At 41.2% G+C, this 22,855-nt stretch overlaps 2 protein-coding genes across 7 annotated transcripts in view; both read left to right on the forward strand.

Moving 5' to 3' along the window:
• The first annotated feature begins 574 nt into the window (after positions 1–574).
• nt5c1bb (5'-nucleotidase, cytosolic IB b) lies at positions 575–6,002 on the forward strand. The gene is made up of 6 exons (XM_079641892.1): positions 575–796; positions 929–1,096; positions 2,061–2,190; positions 2,868–2,990; positions 3,785–3,969; positions 4,719–6,002. The coding sequence occupies exons 1-6, from the start codon at positions 683–685 to the stop codon at positions 5,082–5,084; spliced, it is 1,086 nt and encodes a 361-aa protein (XP_079498018.1). The 5' UTR covers positions 575–682; the 3' UTR covers positions 5,085–6,002.
• A 2,154-nt stretch (positions 6,003–8,156) lies between these two features.
• LOC307015844 (brain-enriched guanylate kinase-associated protein) overlaps positions 8,157–22,855 on the forward strand; it is a 43,653-nt gene continuing 28,954 nt past the window's right edge. For 2 of the 6 annotated variants that reach the window (XR_013801658.1, XM_079644755.1), the window contains exon 1: positions 21,144–21,172. Coding sequence is in view for 2 of the 6 variants with exons in the window: in XM_079644760.1 (XP_079500886.1) it covers positions 10,096–10,098; positions 21,144–21,172 (32 nt within the window). In the remaining 4 variants the exon portion in view is untranslated. Of the gene's footprint in view, positions 8,482–8,806; positions 9,161–9,243; positions 9,300–9,928; positions 10,099–21,143; positions 21,173–21,354; positions 21,587–22,855 lie in introns of those variants that run through there. The other 4 variants (XM_079644756.1, XM_079644761.1, XM_079644760.1 and 1 more) reach the window with 3 other exon arrangements.

Consider the following 22,855-nt stretch of genomic DNA (forward strand, 5'->3'; position numbering starts at 1 on the left):
CGATAACAGACCTGTGCACCATGTCATATTCATTCATTTAAACACAAAATATACATGTACAACTGTAAAATAGGATAAGATTCAACAAAACTTTAGTAATCCAAGACGGTAATTTGATTTTGGGCAGGTAAAGGTAAAACCTTTATATATACTGTCTATGAGTAAAACAGAGGAAACAAACATATGCATACAGACATTTACAGTTCAAGTACAATAGCTGTTTGGGAATATGTTAGGCTGGTGATGCAAAATGTCTGAAACAATTCATAATTAAATAACTCTAATAACAAATGTGTGAATAGTTTACATGACAGACCTAGTCATTTTTAAGTTGTTCATGTGCCAATCTCCAGGTAGAGAACATAATTGTCCTTTATGTATTTTCTCATTAACCAAAAATACTGACGTGATTTAAACCTTGTATCTCTTGTCTGTTTTTGAATAAGCTGAAAGCACAACAGCTTAGTTACCTTATATTTACAAAAAAATGTACACAAAGTTATATGGACATGGGGAGGCGTTCAGCCAATCAGGTGCGAGTAATGCCCACCTCTGCCTACGTCACAGCTTGGAGACACGCCCATCCTCGTTTTTATACATTTCCGCAAAGTTTACAGACTGTTGCTGCCTCACAACAATTCTGAGTTTCTTTAGCTTTTAAGACGTTTAAAACATTATAAAAATGAGTGAAATCAAACTAACCGAATCAGCTCCAACTGAAGACAACGGAGAGGAGAAAGACTGGGCTGCTGCCAAAGCTTTTTTTGACAACCTCAAAACCAACAAACCAAGACCTGTAAGTACTTTTGCTAAACAGTTTTATGATCATACATTTGTGTGTAAGGTTCAGACACTTTCTTGCATACAAAATGTGACTTAATAAGCAAACACGACTGCAACTACATGTTTTATTCATCCAAACATACAGCCCAAACCCCGGTATGCTGTCACCATTGCCGTGTCCTCTCGCACCCTCTTCAACATGGCGAAGGCGAGGAAGATCTATGAGGATGAAGGATTGGAGAAGTATGTGGCTTATCAGATTGAGCATGAAAGCGAGCCTCTGATGCCTGGAGCTGCTTTCCCCTTCGTCCAGGTAGGCCTGATCCGGTTCTCTGCAGGGCGTGGTGCCTCAAACTGGTCGATTCACCATAATGCGTTGTTGAGTCGACAAAAGCCACACAAAAAAAACTTACATTGTAAAAATCGACAGGGGTCCCTGATAATGAACAGTATGAGTCAGCGTTTTGAGTGTAGATTTTTGTGCGAGATTCTTAAAGCCATGTTTATACCCAAGAAAGGCCACACCTCAGTAAGTCTTGTCAAGGCAGGTATCTGTATGGCACCTTCATATACGGTACAATCAGGAAATTGTCAATTAGCATTTTTTTCTTCTAACTTCCACATTTGTCAAGTTTATGTACCCAAACATTGCAGAAAGGCAGTCGTTGGCAATACAACTCTCGATCAATACTCATTACATATTTTAATGTGTTATGTTAATAACAATTGAGACCTAAGACATCAAATAGTGCAAGGTAAAATGTAGGGTTTAAAATGTTTATTATCTAACAATATTGTGTTGAAGACAGTATTTCGCATAGATAAACTAAATGTTAGTTGCAGCACTAATATTTATTGTCTATTGCCAAAAAGTATTTTGAGCATTACAACCAGGAAACGTCCTGATGGGACTATCAACATACGAAATGAATAAACTTGTCACTTCTCTCTGTGGTCATGGCACGACAGGTTAATAACATTACATTTATGTTTTCTAATATTGCAAATATATACACAAATAATATTGCTGTGATGAGCTAATAATTAGCTATTTATCAGTTGAGCAGTTTATAAGTCTGGCTGTGAAGTCCATGTTCACACCCTAATTAAGGTGTTACTGGTTCATTAAGCACAGTCCTTTGTTTTGGTGTTGTTTTAATACCTTAATGTGCTCTGTTAAAGTCCTAACAGTAGGAAAGCTGTGTCACAATGTTGTAATGCCTTTGTTGTAACATCCTTTTAAACCCTCTGACACCACATCCTCCTCTCTCTCACAGGCGCTGATGAATGTCAACTCTCGACTGAGGCAGCTCTACCCAGACAGCGAGGAGCTGTTTGACATCGTCTTAATGACTAACAACCATGCCCAAGTCGGAGTGCGCCTCATAAACAGCATTAATCACTACGGTACGCTGCGTCCATAACCACACTTTGTTTAATACACCGCGGCGTCTCTCCTGCTGCAGCAACAGGAGTGATCAACAACAGTAGAGTCTGGTAATGACACACAAGGTGTTCTAGTGTCGAATCAGCCTTCTTTACTTAAAGGTCACCGATTGTGCAAAATCCACTCGTTCATGTCTTTTATACATAAACACGTGTCCCCTCTGTGGAAAGAGATTCTGAAAGTTTCAAGAAAAAAGATTGTCTCTCTTTTTGTCCTGATCCATTTCTATAAAAACCTATCTGAAAATGAGCTGATCAGATTTTGGCCACTTTATGATGTCATAACGATGTTTTGGCTTATGTGTAACCATTAGCCAATCAGCAACCAAGGTAACCCCCCCCCCCACCTTACCACCTGAATCTCCTCCTAGAGCACCATTGTGTTCTTTTTAATCAAATATCTCTCAGAGGGGCGTGGGGAGGGGGCTGCTTATTTTCATCTAAAGTAACAGACAGAGAATCAGCACTTTTGAAATAGGGCTGAAACAGAGGGGATTATGGGTAATGCTGCAATGATCTGTTTGGTGTTTGGAGCCAAACACTTCAGAGACATGTTCTGTATATATCCGAGACCTATAATGTATTGATGAAAAAGAGTATAATAGGAGACCTTTGACAATCTCTAACCCGCTTTTCAGATTTGAGCATAGAGAGATTTTGTATGACCGGAGGAGAAAGCCCTATAGGCTACCTGAAGGCCTACATGACCAACCTTTACCTCTCCAAGAACTCCGACAAAGTGACAGAGGCCATAGAAGAAGGTAAGTTGACATTATAACCCTGATTTCTCTTTTTATGTATAAGTTACTTTCAGCAGCCTCGAGACTGATATTCACACATTTGCGTGTTGCGTGTTTCTGAGTGACTCATTAATGATGTTGAGGGAAACGTCGGCCCCACACTGAGCAGCAAGAAGGAGAATGAAAGCGTGTGATTTATGGCTCCCGGTCATGTCCCAATACACACAAAACAAACAAACATGAATCAATGACTTTCATGTGTAGTGCTGAAATTAAATATTTAGCTGACAGAACATGATTGATTTTATGTCGCTTATCAAGTTAAACTTGGAGGATCTCTTTTTTATCCCTGTAAATTGAATTTATTCGGGTTTCTGTCTGTTGGTCGAGCAAAACAAGATATCTGAAGAAGACATGCCTAAGAAATTAGGATTGGAATATTTTGTTTATGACAAACATTTGGATGGCACACCTATAACACAAGATTCTATGTTACATAGAACATCACTAATCTGTAAAGTTCAGTGTTACGACCATAACTGATTCTCAAACAAAACTGTCTTTGTCTTTTTAGTAATAAACAAGAAATCTTTCACAGTTTACCTCGAACAACTTGGTAGCTATGAGACCACATTAGCCTAACTGTTTAGATATAACTATACATCTCTTTATTGAAAGACAGAAGTATCAGAAATCAGAGCAAATGTGCATTAGCAGCTAAAACATTGTATATAAAACAGGAATTTGCAGCTATGAGGTATCAAATTCAAATATAGTCTCAAAGCTTGTTTTTAACGTCCCCTCTCCTCTTTCAGGCATCGCTGCAGCCACTATGTTTACGGCGGACACGGATAATGAGCTGAGTAAGACTCAGCTGAGAGTGGCGTTTGATGGCGACGCCGTCCTCTTCTCCGACGAGTCAGAGATCATCGTGAAGCAGCACGGCCTGGACACTTTCTTTGAGCACGAGAAGGAGTTTGAGAACAAGCCTCTCGCTCAGGTAACTGATGATGTCATTTGCACCTAGGGCTTGTTATAAGTACTTGATGCGTTTTTAAATATCAACTTAAAGAACACAATAGTTTCGGGACTCCTCCATTAAAACCGTAACCGCATTTGATCCTTTTTGTACACAGATCTAGATACGTTTTGATCCAGCGTGTCACTCCGGCCATTCACCCTCATCTTCCTGGGTTTAAGTTGATAGTTTCATTCTACTGTTTGGACAAACTGCGGTTTCAGAAGCTCTTCAAACTTGACAAGAATATTCTCAAAGATACTCAAAACAAAATGAAAGTACGATCATTGTTTTCCATCTAAATGTATCTGCCTTCAGTTGATTGAGTCCTAAAAATGTACTTTCATGCAGATCAACAACAGCATAAAACAATATAACTAATACAACTGGCAGGAAAGGACAAGAGCCCCAATCGACCTCAACTTAACAAAATAAACAAATAGAAAACACATGTTTAAACAAAATGTAAACAAATAAATGACAAAAGGAAGAGTTCCCCTAATGTATTAGCTGTTTCAACAACACCTATTTGGTCGAAAATAAGTTTCTGGGAATTGTCTGCATGGTTTAGGAACCTGCTCAGTTTTTGATCAACTCAGGCATGTTGTCTGTCCGTACAGTATGTGCTCCTGTTCGTGTGTGTTTGCATTTAGTTCCTCTTCCACCTTATTATCTGAACCTGTGTTCCTCATTTCAAAACAATTAAATAAAACATGATTTGGCTCTTTCAGGGTCCCTTAAAGTGTTTCCTGGAGGCTCTGGGAAAGCTCCAGAGGAAATTCATCGCCAAGAACGAGCGCCTGAACTGTCCCATCCGAACCTTCCTGGTGACGGCCCGCAGCGCCGCCAGCTCCGGGGCCCGCGTCCTGAAGACTCTCCGCAGCTGGGGGCTGGAGATCGACGAGGCTCTCTTCCTGGCTGGGGCTCCTAAAGGGCCCCTGCTGGAGAAAATCAAACCGCACATCTTCTTCGACGACCAGATGTTCCACATTGAGGGGGCCCAGCAGATGGGAACCATATCTGCGCACGTCCCCTACGGGATCGGACAGAAGTACCACAAGGGGAAACTCATCGAGCAGCCCCCAAAAAAGGAATAACCTAAAAACGGTTAGAATGTTTAATATGCAATACGTTAACGCCTGCATATGAAGAGGTTTACTTAAAAAGGAAGAAGATTGCATTCAGAAAAAATCCGTTAATTAGCCAATTTAGGAGGATTTGGGTAACTGATCATGCTGTCTTCAAAGTTTCCTACTTAATGGGGTTTTATCAAATATTTTTCACAGTTTTCTTCAGGATTGGGTATTTTCTATGAGTATAGGAATGTAGTTTCAAAGCAATAGTTACACTAGGTGCCACACACTGCTTCACCTAATACTGTTTTGAAAGAGAAACACCAGCTTTATTACCTATTGAGGCCTTTTAACCATAAAAGGTGTACCTGTTTACCTTTTGAGAGAACTTTTTCTCATTTACATAGTCATTTTCTTTACACTTTTTTTATACAATAACCATGTTTATGTTATTTATCATGGTTTTGGATATTTGACCTCGGTATATTCCGTTATACCAGGGTAATGCATCTGCCTTATGGTTGTTTTTATTGCATTCGATCTTTCAAAATCACTTTTCTTTGTTACTGTTTTTGCTGTTGACGCGTGTGCAAATATAAAACACTTTATATTTTTACTCAAAAATGTATATACTGTAACTTCACCCTCGACTGACTGTGGGTGTTTGCAGATAGCATTTGATCTATTTCATATTGGGAAAATATGTTGAATGTTTCTCAACTTAACCTCATCAGGGAGTTTTACAGTTACACTTGTTTGTTAATGTTCATTACATACTGTATCTGTTTACATTTCCCAGTGCCAGAAAACTGGCAATAGCCGGCATTGATTGTATTCATGTTCAGAATATCAGGATTCCCCTTTTTCTATACTCTATTCTATACTGTTTTCTAACTGTGCCTTTAACCTTATCAGTAAGTATAATAAAGGCATGTGGACGAACCCGGGTGACTGGTCTTTATCAGAAAAAGTAATTAAGTACATTTACTCAAGAAGGTAATTATTTTTGAAGTGCTTCTACTTTACTTGAATATGTCCATGTAATGCTAGTTTAGATCTGTTTAGACCTGTATTGTACAGGTGTATTTTCACAGCCTACGTAGGCCCCCTGATAACTTGATGCATGCATTACTGTATAACACTTGTCTACTTCTACATTTTGAACAAATGTTCTTTTTGTAATGATACTTTTACTTATGTAAAGTATCTGAGTACTTTCTCTACTGCTGGTCTTTCTACATCCCAGCAGTAGATGGTGCTGTTTGGCTGTAATTGTCCATGTTGATGCTTTACTGCTTGTTAGTGTTTGCCCTGCAGTACACCCTTGTGTTTGACAGGGATGCACCTCCCTGTAAAAGTAAACCACCTGAAGTCAAGCTTTAGCAGCTTATCTTTGGGCAGATCTGTTAGACAAACTTCAATAAGTGTCAGTCAAACCTCAGCTGTTGGAGATAGAAGCTCACCTTAAATGTACACGACGAAAGAAGCCACAAGAGGGCGCTCCTGTTTAACTTTTATTAGGATTAACTTGAGAAGAGGGACAATTTAAGATACCACACTTTTAGTGTAATTTAGTGCAAGTATATATTCTCAAAAAGAACAAAAACTGGGAAAACATCACTAGAAAATATAATTTCATATTTAAAAAGGGAAATCATAAAAGTGTGAATCAAATCTCAGGAAAATGGAAACCCCCAAAAGACAAAAATAATATTAAATCGTACAGTGTTCAATGCTTTGAGGTACTATTTAATCATTTTTTTAATAACTGAGCTCCCACTCGGCCCATTTTTCCAGATACTGAAACAACAGTGCAAAGCACAGCAAGAAGAAATGCAAATCACTCACTGAACTAACATTAGGCCTAATTACAAGTTAATGAGCTATCTTGAGCTCCCAGATTTATTAATAATACCAGAGGTTTATACTTATAAGACAGAAATACAATACAATTAAAAGGTAAGACATAATCAAGAATAATGTCTAAACACATTTTACTGGACCCTAAGCTTTTTCTGTTGGGCTCATATCCAGATAAAAATAGTCATAGTAATATGAACGAGCATTTAGAGACCTCAGTTTTCCTTACGCCAAAAATGTGTTTCCCTGTTAGGTGAAAATGTAAAATATTCATAGACAGAGCACTACTCCATGGATAGGACATATTATCAAGGCTACTAGAACGTACGTATAAAAGGCATAACAACATATTTTGAGAAAATTGGATTCCATTAATCAATTATTTTATGAATTAAAAAAACTATCAATTGAATCACTTATTTTTTGTACACTAAGCAGTTTCCAAGTGTGTAGAATTTGTATTGTATTCTTAATACTTATTGCAATAAACAACTCCATTTTGTACAGATTAGCATTTATTAAAACAGAGGTCTATGTTTGAAACAGACAGCTACATTCTTTACAAGAACAAATTATTTTGTTGCCATTTTACAACACATTTCTGCAGTGTGTGTAGTGTGGAGGAGGAGTTCATGCCTCAGCCTGAGGGCAGCAGGGTGGAAAAGGCTGCAAAATAATAGTGAGAAGAATACTGTAATACTGTACCTACCTGTAAACATAAAAATACAATCCCATGCATTGAGATTAAAATAAATGAAGCAGAAGCTAAATGTTCTTCCTTGTTAAAATATTGGCAATCAAATTCTACAAATAAACTTCAAAAGTTAATTTAGGCCTTGAAACTAATTCACCAGCATTTTACAACCTGTAATGTAAAACCTGCCGCCTACATTACCCAGAATGCAACTCAACAGGTGTTGTGCCGTAGATTGAAGGCTTGCCGTGGATTGAAGCACAACAAGAGTCTATTTGATTATTTTTATATATGATACAAATATGCGGTGATTACAAAAACACAGGATCAGCAGATCCAGAAAATACATACAATAAATATCTACACTTTTCTACTTTTGGTGTATTTTGTGGCCACTTACAGAACCGGCACATGTACTACAGCGTCTCCAGCGGGTCGAGCGGTCTCGTGTGGACCAGTCTATGGGACGGACATGTTTCTGGTGCCGATTCCGATTGCGTGTGGACCACGGAAGACTTTTTTGATATCGAATTCGGTTCGTTACCGTCTCCGTGTGGCTAGGGCCTAAAGCTTCTAGACAGAGCATGGCTGGGCCTATAGCCTACTGACATCACCAGGTGCAGACAATAATGACATGACAAACAATCACCGGGGCGGTAAACAGACAAAAGGAAGAAGTGCACGACAAATCAAAGACCATCAAACATAACACAGTTAACACAGTTTGCGACGCACAACACCATGGATCCAGAAATCCATTTAGAATTTGTTAATTATAAAACAAAAGGCGAGTATCCCGAGGGTGCCTCGAAAACTCGTAAACATGTAATACGACGACGATCCATGAAGTAGCCTATGACACCGAAGGTGAGAAATGTACAACGTAGCCTAAAAACGATTGTTTTGTATATTGAATAATCGTTTTTTCAATATAAATACAAACAAAGTTGAACTGCAGTTCAATTGTACTATGTTCACAGTTGTTTATTAATTTCCACATTATAAGATTACAATGCATAATTAGCTTATTATAAATGTGTTTAGTGCAATAAAGTTTTTTTTTAACGGAAATAAAAGATATATTCATATTCTCCAACTTGAATGAGCTGAATATGGTCAAAATGTCTACACATCTGCACCTCTTTTTTTTTTTTAACACAAACATACAATAACTAATCTGTTGATTCAACAGGAGAGAAATTGTTCTTGAAAACAGCAAGCAAATCCCGTCTGTGGGTCCGAGGAAGCGGGCAGACTCTTCATCGACTTTCATGCCAGCCCCACAGGGACACAATGCGGCCAAAAAAACAAAACAGGGATGCCATCTCGAAATGTTTTTTTGGCCAGATGTGCAAAGACATAGATCAATGCAAGCTTGGATACCGTAAGCTCTTCTCATATCCACATAGGTACTTCAGCCCATACATATGTTCCAATTCATAATGCCTGTTGGAACCTTTTGTGGGAAAAGTACCGTGGTGTGAAAGCGCCTATTGACTCTTTTGAAATGACAAACATTTGGAACAGGGAAGAATCCAGGCTCAGAGTGAGTTGCTGATAATGACCTATCCCAGCCATGTAATTAGCTTAAACAAAACTTGTAAAGTGTTTTTTAAATATACATTTCAGATAGATCCATTGTCAACTTGGGGATCGTCAATGACCACCACCACTGGACATTAAAGGTGAGTGGAGTCAAGTACAATGCAGACTTTTGAACATATTATCATTACATATGATAGGTTATGTATCCAACCCAAAAGAGGTGCCTGTTCTTGGATATATTAGGGGAGTCTGCTGTCAACGTTAAAAGGTGCAGGGAGACAACAAGCTAGATTTGAAGTACTGCTTTTGAACTGTCACTGTCTACTATAGAGTTCGATAGAATACAACAGATGTAAACATCACAGTAATATATTCTTTCAGCACTTCAGAGCATTCTTACGAAGTAAAGGATGCAACATCTCAAAGTTGATATGGAACTCACCCCCTCCCCCCAGCAACCAGACGCCACCTCATGTGGGGTCTTTACCTTAAAGCAGGGGTGTCCAAGCTACGGCACAGGGGCCAAATGTGGAAATTCTAAAGATCAAAAAAAGTCTGTAATATGGTACAATACAGAGGTGAGCAGAGAGCCTGTGTTTATTCATGCTCTTAACTTTAATTGTCATGAAGAAATATTTTGAGCAGCTTATTTAATAGTACAATTGAACTAACCATGTTATAGAAACCTCTTTGACATTTTGGAAACCCCACATGTCAGAATTCAAGGTACTTCCAAGTCTCATCTGATCATTGTTGTTCTTATTTTCAGAGCACTCAGCGAATTGGTCAAACAGAGGCCAGGGACCTAGGATGAGGACCTGGATGCAACAATGTTTGGTCTTCGGACAAAAAAACAAATTACCACAAAATATTCACCCTACTTCCTGATGTTTGGGAGAGAGGCTCGCTTACCCGTCAGAGGTGCCGGAGCACTATATGGTTGGAGAACCTATAGAAATTGAGTCCAATTTAGGCTGTGTGTGCATTATTCCATTTTTACCTTGAACTTTTCTGTGAAATATATTTTCCTATTATACTATCTGTCACCAGCGAATTTCTGTGTCATTATTTTTCTATTACTCTTGCAGTTGTGAAAGAAGCTTGGGCAGGGAATGAAAACCATGTTCTGTAGTGACTTTTTAACCTAATACATAGGCTACTTAAACCACTGAGGGATGGGAACGGGAGAACTTTGTTCGGACGTGTGTTCCATCCAGACGATAAAACAATGTCCATACGCAGGGCCGGTCCTTAGCATTGGAGTTATAGATGTTCGCCTAGGGCGCCATATCTGGGGGGCCGCTGCGCTGGCAGCTCTGGGCCGGAAAACAAGTTCAGCCTTGATGTAACAACATTCATAATTAAGTAAATGTAACACCCCTTTCACCCCGGTTACACTTTTCCTTTGCCCTGTACGATGGGCGCTGTAAGTGATGAAAATGGGGGATGTTGGCTTATCAGGCGCCCGCAGCTCACAGCCAAAGTGCGAGCGAGAGAGGGCGCACCAGTACCGGCGCTGTTGTTATTAGCATCTGGTGCTAGCTGCGCTAATGGATAAAAGAAGATGATGTTTCTACAACAAGGGTGGAGGCTAAGAGGCTCAGTGAGGTAAAGGACTCTGAGGGTTTAGATAGTTAACTTTAGTCCAAGTTATCTTGATGGGTCTCAAACGTTTTGATCACAATTTATGTAAACAAATATTTCCAAGGCACTCCTTTATAATTATTGGGATAAACAGGTTTGAAATTTCAATGTATACTATAGGACAGCTAAAATCTCGCCTAGGGCAGCAAATTGGCTAGAACCGGCCCTGTCCATACGAGTCCTATATCTTTCAATTTAGTATCGATCCATGACAGTACGACTATCCAGGAAAAAGTTTAAGTGGGGGTTCCAAATCCGGCAGTACCAACGCCTGGTCTGCCACACGTAGAAGCCCCTCTTTAGTTGTTCACCTGCTGAGCCCAGAGTAAAATGATTTTGTGTGCTCAAACTAGAGGGGGACAGCAAATACCAGTGTGATTTTGGTGGAGTACGACCACCCTGGACAAAGTTATAGTGGGGGTGCAAAACCAGGCAGCTGCACCACCTGTTCTGCTGAACATGGGCTGTAGAGAAACCGTGCAGATCTTCCCTATTGACACCAGGATTAACCTTGTCGGGAAAAAAAAGAGCATTAACAGTGTGAGAAAGGCACAGACACAATAATACATTTTATTTGAGGGCACCTTTCCAAACATTCAATGTTACCTTACAATAGACACGTATATAAAATACGAGTGGCATTTCAAGTGAGTAAAGCAGGTTTGAACTCATTATTCGCTAGGCTTGATTTGAGATACAGTGTCTGACTATATCATATAATGTGATATCATTATGCCTACTTGTCATTTTTTGTACGTATTTTGTATTATCGAGTATCAGACACTTAAACAATAAAGAATGTTTTATAAAATAGTACTATACTGACAAAACACATCTTATCCTTTCACCGTGCATTCTGTAGGAATAAAACATAAAAACACCTAACCGACGTTGACTCAAGTTACATCATTTGAGGCAATTGGTTATTTGAGAAGCTCCTAGGGGGGCACACAAGTCGTTTTACAGCTTTTCATTATCATTCATTACTCGAGATTTTAAGTAAAAAGTAACATTTTATTTGTAAAATGTACAAAAAGTACTTCTGCTGAAAAGTTTTATATTTTTGGATTATCGTAGATACAAATAGATGTGTGAGTAGCATTGGATGTTATAGCCAATTGTATTTAGTTTAGGTAGAGCTAAGAAACGTTATATATTGCTTTTTATTTAATCGGTAATAATGTATATTTTATAAAATCATATTACGTTTTTAATTTAAATACCATTTTGCTAGGTAAGCCTAGCTGTCATACATGTAATGGTGTCAAAAGTACAATATTTCCCCCTAACTTTTATTGAGTTGTGTATATAATACATAACAAAAGAAGATGTACATAAAACATGATATAAACATAAAAGGAAATACAATCAAGTCACATAAAAGATGCCAGTTGTCAACATAAATAAATAGAGAATAACGTAAGTATAACCAATTGGTTCCTAAACTTTATAGCTTTTTCCTAGCTATAAATATCTGTCAAAAATGTTGTAGTCACAAAAGCAATATATTTCGCTCTGAAATGTGGTTACACAATGATACATTTTAGTGCTTCAGTTCAAATTCACTTCTGCCTACTGAGGGACAGATCGTAGTCACTATCTTGTTTTTTAATCCTATTTCACTTGGTGCAATGTTTGGATTTAACAACAGGCTTTTTTTTCTTTTTTCAATTAGGTCACTCTAATAACGGCTGTGAATATTGTTACATTTCTGGAGACCATGAGGAGAAGACGCTTGTCGGGCTTAAAACTAAATACTCATGAGGGGTAGGACTTATTTTACATTCATTTGTTCTACAGTTGAGTTATCCATCTTGTCAGTCGAGCATCTTTGCGGCTAGGCACAGTTTTGTCAGGCAGCAGAGTGTGTGTGTGTGTGTGTGTACATCCCTGAGATCTGGGACCAACCGGTTGTTGCCATGGATACTCGGTGCTGACACCACAAGAACTGTGTAGGCTTGTTGAAGATATAATTAATAACAAAGGATTAGAGGCAAAGGTGGCATGGGGCTCAGTATGAGAAACCTCATCACACAGTTACTATAATTGGCACCCTTTCTTTGTGTGTGTGTGTGTGTGTGTGTGTGTGTGTGTGTGTGTGTGTGTGTGTGTGTGTGTGTGTGTGTGTGTGTGTGTGTGTGTGTGTGTGTGTGTGTGTGTGTGTGTGTGTGTGTGTGTGTGTGTGTGTGTGTGTGTGTGTGTGTGTGTGTGTGTGTGTGTGTGTGTGTGTGTGTGTGTGTGTGTGTGTGTGTGTGTGTGTGTGTGTGTGTGTGTGGAGAAAAGTTACAGAAAACGAAGTGTGAAAACAGAACTCTCATACTCTGCTGCTGCATTTATCTTCTTGACAAGCAATTTGCTATAAATATGTTTACTTGGTTGGTGGCCAGAAATCTCTAGGTAGATTTGTTTTATTAAGGGCAACATTATGTAGCGTGTGTGTGTGCCTTACTGCCTGAATATCTGGGGAACATTTATTAAACATAATGAGATAATTACTATAGTTGGATGTTTATCAATTGTTGATCCTCCCACCTTTTCTCTACTACCAGATACAGTGTCTAAAGGCCCGGACACACCAATCTGACAGCAAAGAACTGACACAGACGGACCCCGACTGTTGCGTCTCTGCGTTTTGGTCATCGTCGGCCTGACACCCACCGACGCCGTTAATCGGCCTGGTGTGTCCGTGCCTTAAAGGATGATGTTGTTCACTTTTGGATGGATTGCCACGAAATATAGTGCAGATATACACAAAATGTCCAGCCGAGCTTTTGTTTAATGTTAGCATGCTAAAAAGCTAACTTAGATGCCAAACATAACAGCCAACCGTCGTCATAATATTGAGCATATTAGCATGCTACCTTAGCCCTTAAGTAACTGTACCTCAAAAACCAAAAAGACAACAGTGCATATGACCAATTACAGTTTAAGGTGGCAATCTATGCGCTTATGTAATATTGTCTGCAGATTTTGCATTGCACTTCATAAAACCGAAGATAAGCTACTGCCAAGAGCTTTTCCTTTGTTGAGTTTCTTGGGTTTTCTGAAGGTGGCACACATTTTTATCTATTTTACAAGGAAGTCATCAAAACCTGTGATAACAACTCTGTGAATCTGCTGCACGATGCTACAGACACCATTTGCTGTGTGACTGAGTTGGTGGAGCTCACACACAGGGATGTGACAGGCTCTGTTGACAGAAAACTGTGGTATGATAATGACATGTATTGAGGTCAGCTGGTCCCCCTCCCCAGTAACACATCCTTATAGAAAATATCATACAGGGTATATCCAATCCAAACCCACATGAATTAAAGCTATAGTTTGAGATGCTGCAAATCTACAGCAGAGTGTATATTCTTGAAGTGATCCAGCACAGCCGCTTGTTGATGTGTTGCAAAGATTAAACTGGTTTTGTCTGTGATAACAGGCTTTCAGTTTGAAACAGATGCTCATCGCCCTTGTGGTATGCATTATGTGCTTCTGTAATTGCTTTCTGACTGATGTTATTGCAGACTTTACTGTGTGTTCAGCAGGGATCCCAGGAAACCTATCTCTACACCTCCAGAATGAGCTGGCTCTTATTCAATTCAGCCCATTCTCATTTGATTGCACAGTGTGGTCCTCTGAAAGCGACCCCACAGGTCTGCCCGCATTGACAAGTGTCTCTGCATGAGATGGATTATTGATGCTGCATCTGATGACACGCTGTTTCCTCATCCTGGCTTTTTACATGTGCACCTGTTAGCTATTATTGACGGGGCTCGGCTAAGTTACAGGAGGCAGTCAGTCCCATACCCGAGCAAGTAATATGCAGCACTAAAGATGGAGACACGTTGAGTGATTCACTGAAAATGCTTCCAACAATCTGAAATCAATCGTGGCTTTGCGTGTTGCTTTGCTGAGCAGGAGAGATGCACTGATCCTGCTGATAACACGTTCCTTTAAGTTTTATTTCAAGCCTTCTGGTCCTCTCATACAAGCAATCAATTCACTGATGCATTTTATCGGTTTGTAGTGTAAAAACATTAAATGGTGCTCTGTGGAAAAGATGGAAAATTACTTTTTCGTCCAGCGTTGTAGATTTATCTGCCCTGTGTGGAAGGCCTCAGGCCGCTCTCCGTCACTGTTATCTTTAATATAACTCCGATGCTGTTTTTTGCTGTAATATAGCAACAAGTCTAACTGGCTTTTGTCATTTTGAGAAGCATAAAACTGACCTCCAGGAGAAGGGAAGGCCAAACAGACTGCCATAGTAACAGCTGAGTGGCCGCTGCTTCTTTATGGTCAGAACTGATCAGCCGTGGCTTTAAGTCCGCTCTGCAGGCTTAAGTTAGGGACGCAGAAACTCTGGCCCCTGCAGAGGCTCAGCCCAGCCACGCAGCAGCAGTGCAACCACGAATCAAGCAAGCATCACCAATTATCCCCACCTCTGCGTTTGTAGCAGGAATCCATTTCAGCACCATTTCCTCTGGGCGGCCATGGGCAGATGGTCTCTGCTGTCAGGGCGATAGTTCTAAATTGGCTCCCACCCCTCTCCTCCTCCTGAGATTGAAAAGAGATTATTAAAGGCATTCATCATGGAATAAGCCTGTGCCTGTCTGGAAAGTCTGAAAATTGTGAGAAATGGCCGCACAATGGAGAGCGCCTGAAGAAAAAGGCGGCTTGGAAATGATATAGAGATATGTCTGTGTACTGAAGGCTTGGTGCTCCTCCCTGGTACCAGACAGGGGGGGGTCCCCTGGGTGTCCTGTGAGGTGGCTGTGTGTGTGTGTGTGTGTGTGTGTGTGGGGGGGGGGGGCCCCAAGTCTGGAGGAACGCATGCGCGAAGCAGGCCACCTAGTCATGGCTAAAACCCTACATATCAGATGCAGCGCTAATGATCCCCCCGGGGACCGGAACAGTCTGGCTCCTGCATGCCAAGATGCGCTGTACAGCCGCCCTTTATTATCACTTTCTGAGTCAAGGGTAAGACTATATGTAGGACAAGTTGAGGGTCTTCTTTGAGTTGGACATCGAGTTAGATCATAATTGGAATATTAAAGATTATTAGGGTTAATCCATCTTTGCAGTATGTGGAATATTCAGGGACGACACACTGCATGCTGCCCTCATCTCTTTTCTCCTGTCGCATTTTCTAGAAGGCTAATGAGTCTTCATTTCAAGTTCAGATTTCGTATAAGCATTCATTTTTAACGTATGCTTTAGATTGGGGACTGACATTAAAGAGTCTCTATACCTGGCCCGGCTTGGTACTGTATGCCGCTTTTATTTTCTGTCAAACTGCTGCCACTCACTTGTCAATCCTGATCTCTTCAACTCCTCCCATGCACAGACTAACGGAGGTGGTATCGATGCAGTTATACAACCATCTGAATATTGATGAATTGAAAACTGTAACACCAGCTTTTTGTAGTCACTGAAAGTGCCTGCGTGTACTCAATTATATGTGTAAAGAGAATCCTAAAGTTGCATCAACAGTGGAAAAGAGCTAAGAAAAATATCACTGGTATGCAAACAAATCTTTTCAATGCAAGTATGTCATTTAAAGGAATAGAAACAGACATTTGGGGAAATACACACCTTTCCTTTCTCACCTTGATCAAGACAATCAAAATCAAATATGGTTAATAAGCCAGGAGGCAAAAAACTTTAGGAGTCCTGTTGGCTCGTGGATGATGATGATATAATCAACGTGTCTTAACAAAATAGTCGTGCTTATGAAAACTAGAAAGATATTTGAGAATTATCGATAAGGACATGTAAAAATTGTTGAAAAAACTCACTTAGTACCTCATTTGCATAGATGAAAGACTGCATAGAGCATGCTGGCTTAGTTTATCATACAAACTGAATAAAGGGGGAGAGAGCCATTATTCTTCATTAGAACATCTCTTTCCATTTCAACATCCTAATGGTCTTTTATGAGCACCACTGTTCTGTTTCATGAGAGATATTGATATGATTATCGTAATCCATTACTCTGCCTGTCCATTAGTCTGTGTGTCAGCTGCCATGTGCTCTGTTGGATCAATGCTCTTCTCCACCGACCAATGACCTGGAAAAAGCTGAAAAAGCTTTGCCTACTCTGCTATCAATAGACCGTCTAATTAAGAACAGCACCCTTGGAGTAAGCTCCGTCAAGTAGCGAAGACACTCGCCACAATTGTGTGAGATTTCCCTCATTAAACCCAAACCTGAAGCTTCAGCAGATTAACAGAGAAGCTGTGATTTCACTTCCTTTGACTTCGGCCTCAGAATGTCGAAACACAAGAGGATGTTATCGTGTTTGTGGGCAAATATTAAGAGATGAGTGATAGTTTTGTTAGACTGACCTAATAGTGTGTCTCCGTTGTTCTCTGCATTACATTTTAACTCATGGATGTCCTTGTCTGACATAGCAGGGGGTTATTCTGGCACTGAAGGAGGCCATCTGTTCAGCCTAGAGTGAAATGAATAGGATCTCTTCTAGGTCAGGATTGCAAACTAATACGACAAGATTGGGGTAGAACTCTTTAAAACGTTGGGCTTTCCAATAGACCATGGATCAGCAGCAGCCAGTTGCAACAATTAGAGAAAGAACACATCCGTGAAGAACGGATTCTTGCTGACGGACGTGACAAGCAGCACAGCATGCATCCTCTTCCCTAGAGTTAGAGCAAAGATGAGCTAGATACCTAAACAAATCTTGGGCCCCCTCACAAGCTGTAAGCAGAAACGCCAGCTAGAGGAGCTGATGGGGCCCTCATAAAACCAGCCATCCTGCCACAGTGCCCGCAGCATGAGCCCACGAGCCAACTTTATCAGGAACCAAAGGAAGGAAGTGCTTCAAACCTGAATGAGAAGGTGTGGGAAACCTTCAGGTTGCCCTTACATAGGGCCTCATTCAGAGATGGTAAAAATAGAAGTACTGACGAAACTTCTTTACTCAAGTAAAAGTAAAGAAGTATGGGCTTCGAAATGTACTTCAGTAAAAAGTACCCATAACTACCATCTGTTTTAAAGAGTACCTGACCTCCCTTTATATGAATAGAACAATAATGTCATTGTTAGCTAATGAATGTTGCCATGCTGAACAACGGCAACATGACAACGTTTTCATTGGTCCCTCTTCTTTAGAGAAGACCAGGAAATGATGGATACACGGATCGTGTTCAAATCAATAGGGACTCTAAATAATAATGATCGCGCCACCAAACGCAGATTAAAACTAAAGTGACGAACCTGTTTTCAAAATGTAAGAAGTAGAAAGTACAGGTATCAAAAATGTAAAAAGTAAAAAGTGGAGTAAAGTATTGATACCAGAAAAATTTAAGTACAGTAACGAAGTATTTGTACTCCACTACTTCCCACCTCTGGCCTCATTGCAGAGCTCATGCACAGGCGAAGGCAGCCAACACAACAAACTGCACGCATGGCCAGAGAGGGTGGGCTGTGTCAGGGGAGGGGCTCTGCTCTGACCTACACCAGCGCTAATACTGTCCAACTACAGTGTAGTCAAATATGAAAGACCAGGGTAGTTTCACTGTTCCTGGATGAGGTTTGTTTGACCCAAACAGCCTGCAGGTATTTGGGCATCCACCCTCTCCCTCCAGCTTCACCACCACAATTCCCCCCCAGCCCGAAGGCGAGACCCACGTGGCGACACAGCGGCTGCCTTGCTCAATGGCCCAACAGCAGGGCTTTTTACCCGAGCAGAAAAAGACCCAAGAAGATCAAACCCTCCTCGACCTGGCACAGAAAACCTATCTGGAGACCGACATCGACAATGTGAGGAGGAATGACCAGTCACAGGAAGTAAAGACAACACCACAGCAGGAAATAGACGAGAGAAACGTGATCCCACCTCCTCCACAGTTCTGTGAAGGCTTTGAATTGAAGTGTCCCTTTCCGGAGTTTCATCGCGACTTCCCCAGATACCCCTGCAGATCTGCCTCTCTGCCCAGGGGCACCAACATGGTGAGTGATGAGAGTCATCCCAGGCTTTAATCACAGCCAGGCTGAGGAACATATGCTATGATTGGAGTGGAAATTGTTCCTCACAGAGTTTGAAGTGATGCCTGAATAAATCAAGGCTGCATGATTTGAGTAAGTCACTGTTGATTTTGATCTGGGGCTTCTCTGATCTTCAATTCAGAGCAGGGAAGAAATAGGCAAGTCATGATGAGGTTACTTTGTCTAATGCAGACTATGAAGATGTGTTTTAATCAAGATTATAACAACAGCATACAGGAAATAATCCCCCCACCAAAACTTCAAGAAATACAAAAGTAAGGAAAGGTGTGTATAGAAAAATATGAAATATAACTTTTATGGACACAGTAGGGAAGAAATAAATATGTTATGCCAAACATTTAGTCACACATACATACATAAGCCCTTATCCCCACAGACACCTCAAACCAATGCACAAACACTCGCTTATAGTTATAAACATATATATTAAGATTTAAGTAATTAACTGTTTTTAGTTGCAGCAGGCGGTCGTTTTTAAGAATAAGCTCTTAACAGGCAAACAGGCAAAGACAGCCACTAGCTGGTAAACATAGTCAAGCAGGTTCACTTAAACAGACCTAAATACCCTGATAATGAATAATAGCTGCTTTAAAGACAAATGTAAAATATTTTTCACACGAGATAAAAAGTCTAACAAAGGTACATCATAAGAATTGACCGCAGACATGGCTCCACTCAGGTGATCTGTGTGCACAGGAGCGCTGCTTCATGCTGACCACTGATCTGGCTTTTATGGTTGCGCGCTCATTAGCATTCTACCCATCAGCAACTCCTCCACACACAATCCAAACTGAACAATTACTGACTCAGCCCCCTCAGCAGCATTTACTGTGTCACATCCATCTTTTAATCCGCTTGAGACATACTCTTGCAAAAATGGCCGTAGAGGCAGAGAAACCTGTGTGAAAACTGTTTCTCTCAGGAATAGCAACTGGTGGTTTCCGTGTGTCACCTGAAGACAAGCCTAAAGGCTCAATTAGAAATGACTACATAAAAAGTGAGTGTATTTGCAGTATCAGCATGACATTTATCCCTGCTGTAGATGATGATCCATCTGGTTATTCACCTCTTGTTTCAAAATGTATTATTCCAGTCTCTAGAAAGCATAACCCGGCATTATTATGACTATGTTTTTGCATTCAGGACAATCTGTAAACATGCGACTGTACTGTTCACAGGCGAGTTTTAATTTGCGATCTGTCTGTGTTTCCCCTGGAACCCAAAACACTCTTGACAGATCCCTGAAAGTGGCTCCGCTGCCATTTAATAATAAAGCAGAAGATCACATTGCCTTAATTTATTGTCTGATTAAAATTCAGCCTTTGCCGTCACCTTAGCAACTGCTTGAAAAAAAAAAAAAGGTGGGTGGTGTGGGCGCTGAGAGAGGCAGGCATGTGAGCCTGTTGGTGTTCATCTTTCAATGTAGTGTGCTAGTGTGTGTGCAAAGTTTCTCACACAAGTCCTTGCACTTGTGTGAGCGCGCTAACGAAACATTCTTCACAGGCACACGACCTTCAGCTGTGCACTCGCTAAGGATGCAAACTCCAATCGTTCAGTATCCTTCCTCCCGGCTTAGAGGCTTGTATTACTTGGTATTCTGTCTCCATTATGTTTCACGCACCCTGGAGACGTAATATTGTCTTTGCAACGATTGTTCCCTCCATTAAAACTAGTGGACGTTAATCCTGCTCCCCAGTATTCCTTGATAACACGGCAGCATGTGATCGGGCCTGCACCCTAAATCTGAATGAGGATGAGAATACTGTGATTCATAATTCATCGCCTTCAGAAAGAGGGCCCGCAGACTTGTAATGCTTTCTCCCTAACGGTGGGGGACTGGAGATTCAACAGATTGGACCACCTGTTTCCCCTCACCTCCCCCCTTCTCTGCCTCCTCTCTCCATCTCTTTCCACACCCCCTCCTCTTCATCTCTTTCTCTCCGATTCAGCATAAGGATATTGAGTTGCTGCCAGCATCCCTCGTGGGGGGGCTTGCTATGTATCTGCAGTCTGGCTGCAATGGAGGTTTCCGCTCTCCCTGCACACTCCCTCCTCCCCTTCTTTCCCCTTTCTTTTATCACTCTCACACTCTAGCTATGATATGATTGTTCTCCTCTCACCTCGAGTAAGCGCAGATGTAGACAGCCTGATGAGGGTTTTCTCACGAGCGTGGAGGGAGCGGAGGGAAGAGATAGAGGGGGGGGGGGGGGGGGGGACATAAGAGCGCGCCTGCTGAATATGTATGTTTTGTTTGTGTTTGTGCTGCAGCGATGCTACTTAGCAGTTATGAGTCCCCTCCACTAACATGCTGTCATTTCCTTTAGGTACCTGATGAAGAGATGAATATCATCAGGTAAGCTTTCCCCCCTTTTTCTCTCTCCCTCTCTCTCTCCCTCTCTCTCTCTCTCTCTCTCTCTCTCTCTCTCTCTCTCTCTGCACATATCTTTCAGCTCTCCATCATCACGCCCCCGCGTCTTCTTCCTTTAAGCTCCTTCCCTCCCACTCTTCCTTTTCTTTCCACTCTTGCACAGTCCCTCTCCCTCTCTGTCTTCCCTCCTGCCTCCTGTTGGAGTTGCGTTGTGGTGTCGGAGGTGGCGGCAGTGTTGGTGGGATGCTGTGCATGTGCTGGGGGCTTCTCTAAACTGTAAAGGGGGGAAGCTGCGTTCGCATTTAAAAAAGGGGGTTTTCTCCATTTCCCCGGCGAGAGGCTCAGGCGGCAGGATTTGTATCTCTCAGTCTTCGGGATGAGGCTCTGCGTGAGCGGAAGGTACTGCTTCACCGTTTGCATCTCTGATATGGATTACAAAGCCGGTTGTGTGTGTGTGACTGTGTGCTCATCTGTATGTGCTGTGGCTGCACTCACAGTATCACTTTGTGCTCTCTGTGTATTGATGCTGCTTTTTATGAGAGTTTGTCAAAGATAAAAGGGTTGTTTTTTTAGCTACTGGTTGTACGCAGGGAATCTCTTGGCTTAAACAATTCACTGCAGCGTATATGTGGCGTTACTGTAAAATATTGTTCTCTAAGGAATCGTTCAGGTTTTTTTTTTAATTAGTCTTGGATGTGTTATGGTGATAAACATGTCCATCGTTGACTCTTAAACATCTGCTTCTGCATGATTTTAGACAATCACCTGTCGGAATGCACCCATGGCACTGATTAATGACTGCATGGCAGCGCTGCTTCTCCCTATGAGCAGCTAAGCCGTAGAAGCTCTAATCAAGGATTTTGTATGTATTTAGATTAACCTGACAGTCCTAATCATTCACACAAGGCCTAGGTAATAACTGAACTGATGCCTTCACATGCAGGCGTAAACAGGTTTTAATGAGTTCATTACAAAATTACAAGTGCTCACCCACTTTTCTGATTAAAGTCGCATTAGGCAGGAATTAAACCAAACAAGATGCAGGAGAGAATCCTTATCTTCTTTTTGTGGTTTATTTGCTTCTCTCCTTCTCACCTCACAGTACCGTAGACACGTTTTAATTGATATTATTACTAATGAACCGTTATTAATCTGCCACAGCTGCAAATACATCCCGAGCTTTCCCCTTTGTGTTCGATTACTGATGGTGTTATTACGATTTCAGGCAGATTACAGTATGAAAGCCGTTTAACCAGAGGGTGAGGGGATAATTAATCTGACGGGGTGTTTCTCCAATATCAGGCGTCAGTTGTCCTCACCTCCGTGTCACAGCTTTAATTGAATTAAAGCCGCTTTCCCGAGATAAGGAGGGGTGCTCCCGTGACTTTTCTCCTGGCTTTGTGCTGGATAGGAAACAAGGTGGCCTCTGAAGACGCTGTGAGGAGGTTAAACAGGAAGCTGGATCTACCTGAGAGTCTGACCTTACATATTCATCCCAGCCGCCCCCACATCTCATCTCCGAGATGCCTCCCAGTCAGCGTGATGAAATGTCCTGAAATCTCTTGCTCTCTCTTGCTCTTTCTCACTTTCCCTTTCGCAATTTCGGTCCCTCTCTCGGTCGAGCTCCTCCACCGGGCTCTCTGTGGAGCAGATGGAGATGTAAATGTT

The sequence above is a fragment of the Notothenia rossii genome (assembly GCF_949606895.1).
Source record: "Notothenia rossii genome assembly, chromosome: 8".
Lineage (NCBI taxonomy): Eukaryota > Metazoa > Chordata > Actinopteri > Perciformes > Nototheniidae > Notothenia > Notothenia rossii.